The sequence below is a fragment of the Pollicipes pollicipes genome, unplaced genomic scaffold (genome assembly GCF_011947565.3).
Source record: "Pollicipes pollicipes isolate AB1234 unplaced genomic scaffold, Ppol_2.1 Scaffold_3087;HRSCAF=3621_pilon_pilon_pilon, whole genome shotgun sequence".
NCBI lineage: Eukaryota > Metazoa > Arthropoda > Thecostraca > Pollicipedomorpha > Pollicipedidae > Pollicipes > Pollicipes pollicipes.
In genome coordinates this window covers 7,813,848-7,818,188 of record NW_023596225.1, presented here as the reverse complement: position 1 = coordinate 7,818,188, position 4,341 = coordinate 7,813,848, and the positions used below count along the sequence as shown (strand labels likewise).

Sequence of the window (4,341 nt, the reverse complement as noted above, 5' to 3'; positions counted from 1 at the left end):
AGAAATTGTTTTTTAATTTGCTTCGTGTTTGAGCCGGGTTTTGCAGGAAAATAATTTCTACAAAATCATAGAGCCTAGAAATGCAATAGCAAAATCGATAAACTACTGAGCAGCTCTGTCCTTGAAGCTTGCCACTCTGTTCGCGCCATTTCTGTAGCATTCTGAGTTTCTGACGTTCATTTTGAAGAGTCGCGCGCAGGCGGCGTGGAGCGGTGACGGTGGGGTTGCTTGAGAATATAAAGACTAGTTGTGGATTCAGTTCAGCGTCATACGCTGTGGGTAGTATTGTAGCAGGCTGAACGCTGGTGAGTATATGTAGCATATGCGTACGATGTTAGGCGTAAATGAATGTTGAAAACCATGCTCTCCCCCTGAATTTGACCAAATTTCTTCTCGAAGTTGGTGGGGGTAGGCTAAAGTCCCATCAAGCTGAGAAGGAAACCACATCCCTGTACCCAAACTTGATATATCTGAGTCAGTAGAAGCCTAGATGGGTATGATGTGGCCTCATCATTTGTCCCTCAGGTGAGAAACATGGCACCTTGGCTGGTAGCGAGCTACACTAACTGGTATGTGCCAGATGCCCACATATATGTTTTAGTGGCTTGCAAGATTTTTCAATCACAAAGTTGTGATGATATGTCCTGGGTTATTTCCAAACAGGTGCACAATATTTTAAGCATTGTTTTCCAATGACTAATTGATACACCTTACAAATTGAACTCAAGATGAATAATTATATACTTAGGAGTAAAGTACCTACTTAGGAAACTAGGAAATGTAAGAAGTATAAGCAGTCAATCTTCAATAGCCTTTGGCAATCACTGAGATGAGCTAGTGCAAGGTATTTACTGTCAACTACTGTTAATGAATGTCCTGCGGTACCAGTAGTGTACATGGTGCAAATCTGCCACACTATTTTGTTTTCTCTACAAGCTCTGTTTTTATATTTTTGTTTTCCCCAACTGCTGAAACCAAATTCCAGATGCTGTTACTTTATGATAGCTGCAGGTTAGGGTGGGGGCTTGCAGTATGTGATTTTGCTGTGCATTTTCTAACAACATTGTTACCTGCATGGTGCCCATCCACCATGGCTAGTGAGCTTGATGCTGGCCTTATTGCCTGACAGCAATGTGCATAGTGTGGCCCATCAATTTAACAACAAAACATGATTGTCAAAGCCATTAATTGGTCCCCAGGATAGGCACTTTCATGCTGAAATGGACCCTCCAGTCAGGTATGGACTATCTGTAGGCCAAAATCAGTAATGTACAGGCTCAGAAGTGCCCCATTTTGGTCTGAATGGACTCTAAATAGGCAAGAATGGCCCCAGCAGGTCAGAATTAACTTTCCGGCTGACATAACCCTGGTATGGCTCAGAATCAGCAGTATCATTCCGGGCCCAGAATGGGTCCTCCATATGCCCTGCAGTTTGGGGGAGTGTTAACTTCCATCTCCCAGCTTTTAAGAAGAGGGGCGAGGTGTTTCCACTTCCCCTGGTTCCCACATCCTTGAATGTTTGTGAGCTTTGTTGCATGGCAGTGTTTAGTAAGGGCTATAAGAATGGTTTCTCTCAATAAATCTGAAAAATGTGTTTTTGTACATAATTTTGATATGGGTTGGCACATATAAAAGCTTTTCTGCTCAAAAATATTTTAGTGCACTGTTGGTTCAAAATTCCTTGCATGATATGCAACAAACCATGCTTTCAACCTACCTATTTTTACACTTTGTTTTACCTTTATATGCCTTTTGTTGCAAGGCACTGATGTGCACTTGGTATGTGAATTATGAATTATGACTTTTGAATATTCAGAGCTTAACAGGAGCAAAGAAGCTGCATCCGCACAGACTCATGCCTTAAAATTAACATGTGCAGGAGCTGCAGCAACATATGCAGATGTGTAGCAGTGCCAACATAGCATTGAAAAATGATTAATTTCTCCATTCTTGGTAGATGTGCATGGGTGCCTGTACCCCCCTTACCATCATGAAGAAGATTCAGCAGCAGTTATGTGCCAAGATTTTACAAAAATAATTTGCCTATTTCTGCATTGTGCCATTGTCTGTCACCAGTTGCACCTTTTTCCCTCTGCTCTATTCCTACATCATGGCTTTAGCACTGTTGCAGCTTTCATTGGTCTGATGATAACTGAGAAAGTTTTGCAGATGATGCTTGGCAAAGCCATGCTTTTGAGACATGTGCCAAGTTCAGCCCCATTGGTGGATTCTAGATCCCATGGCATTCTTCATTGAAATGCCTGAAAACATACAACTAATTTTTGCAACCCAGGCTCGTGTCTGGATGTGTGCACAATTGTGTGTGCCGACTACTGGTAATGCAAGCCTGCATATAATTTCCAAAATGTCTCAACAAGTAGGCTTGGCTGCTGGAAGTGTTTGTCCAACAATTTTGTTTTTTTATAAATTTGATTCAAACCCTTTGAATGGATAGATATGTGGGATCAGCATGCACACTAAGCAGTGCTTGTTGTGTGAGCCCTGACCCCCACTGTCCGATTGCACAATTCCAGGCAATGGCAGAATTTAGTGGCAAAAGCTTAATGTGCTGCAATGCTCGGCACCGTCCGTCCTGCCCTCCGACGTCAACTGACCTTTAGCGCGACCGCTGCCATCGGCCACAGGCCATACCTGCCAAGGGCAAATAACGAGCGCCCTGAAGCTAGTCGAACCCATCCTGCCACGGTTGGGTGGATGGGAAGGCAGGGCTCTAACCAACCGAGTCGCCGGAACGGCCAATGAGGCATGTTCGTGCCAACTCAAGTTCCATTTGTTTCAGATTCAGCTGAGGGGCCGCAATGGGCAGGGAGAGCGAGAAGGCGCGGCAGCGCAAGATGGCGCGGCGCGCCGAGAAGGAGCGGCTGGCTGCCTCCGGGAGCTTAGTCAAGCTGGCCAACAGTGTGCCCGACCTGATGGCCGAGCTGGCCGCGTTCCGCCGATATGACCGGCGCGGCGTGAGCGTCGCCCTTGAGCACCGCAACGTGGGTGACCTGAGCGACGCCGAGCTTGACGCCATGCTGACCATCTGCCGCGACAACATGCGCGCCCTCTACAACTCGTGCGAGTGGGGCTGGAACGACAAGGAGAAGCGCGGTGAGATGACGGAAAGCATGGCCAAGTACTTGGTGGCGCGCGACGGCGACTCCAAGATCGTGGCCTTCTGTCACTTCCGCTTCGACCTCGACTATGACGACGAGGTGGTCTACTGCTATGAGATCCAGCTGACGAAGCCGTACCAGCGGAGCGGACTCGGCAAGTTTATGATGTCGATCCTGGAATTGATGGCGTTCAAGAAGCAGATGCTGTATGTGCGGCTTACGGTCCTGAAGCACAACGACGTGGCCAACAACTTCTTCAAGTCCTGTGGCTACGTGCGCGACAAAACCTGTCTTGATGACACCATATATCAGACTTACTGCTACGAAATTCTCAGCAAGAAAAATCCTCGGAGGGAAGATGTCAATGTTGGAAACGTCCCGCAGATCAGTGCCAGTAAAAGCCAGCAGCAGAGCTGTACCTGAGCTGTCAGTGCAGCGTTGCTGAGCTCCTCGAGAGGGCGTTTTGATGTGCATGTTGGAGCGTGCGTTGAACCTGCCCTTTGCCAACAGCTGTCGTCCTCAGACATGACATCTTCCCACTTGTTTACAATTTCGGATCTGGCCGTCAGGGCACACTTGAAGGGTGCTGTTATATGGTGGGTAAGGTGCCACGGGTGTGTTGTTGGGACGATGTTTTTGTCGTGTATGTTCGTGACACGTGGCCATGCGTCAGTTATCGACTGTAGAGGCTGTTCCATCTGCACGAAGGCATTTTAGAAATTGACGAGTTGGGAATGTAAAATTTTGATAATACATCGCTCTTTTTTGTCGTCCTGTTTATGGTTGCGTGGTGACCGAACGCCTGAAGAAAACTTAGCTGGTCAAAACAATTAGGGATGAAGCACAATTCAGGGTTGAGGGTATTACAGATGCCTTTTGCCACGTGTCTGCCGGCAGTGGCGCATGCTATGGACGTTGGATAAAAAGGGTTTAACGTCAGCAATCCTGTGCCCCGCTGTTCGTCTCGTGCTTATGGTCCAATAAGGGTGCGTTGTCTCCGCCGCTAGCTCCTTAAGAGTAACCATCTGTTTCGGAGCCAGAGGATGTCGCTTTTGCAAGGCAGCACGCGGAAGATGAGTTAAAACTCGGCTTCCCTCTGAGGTGTGTGGTGACCGGCTTGGTCGGCCTTGCGGAACATGAGTTAAAACTCGGCTATCCTCTGGGGAGGTGTGGGGTGACCAGCTTGGTCGGCCTCGCACGTGGAACCGATTCTCCCTCCACT

At 47.6% G+C, this 4,341-nt stretch overlaps 1 protein-coding gene across 1 annotated transcript; it reads left to right on the top strand.

The window, feature by feature from the left end:
- Positions 1-505: 505 nt before the first annotated feature.
- LOC119089660 (N-alpha-acetyltransferase 40) lies at positions 506-3,888 on the top strand. The gene is made up of 2 exons (XM_037212453.1): positions 506-525; positions 2,801-3,888. Exon 2 carries the CDS (start codon positions 2,820-2,822, stop codon positions 3,540-3,542), a length of 723 nt encoding a protein of 240 aa, XP_037068348.1. The 5' UTR covers positions 506-525; positions 2,801-2,819; the 3' UTR covers positions 3,543-3,888.
- The last annotated feature ends 453 nt before the right edge of the window (positions 3,889-4,341 follow it).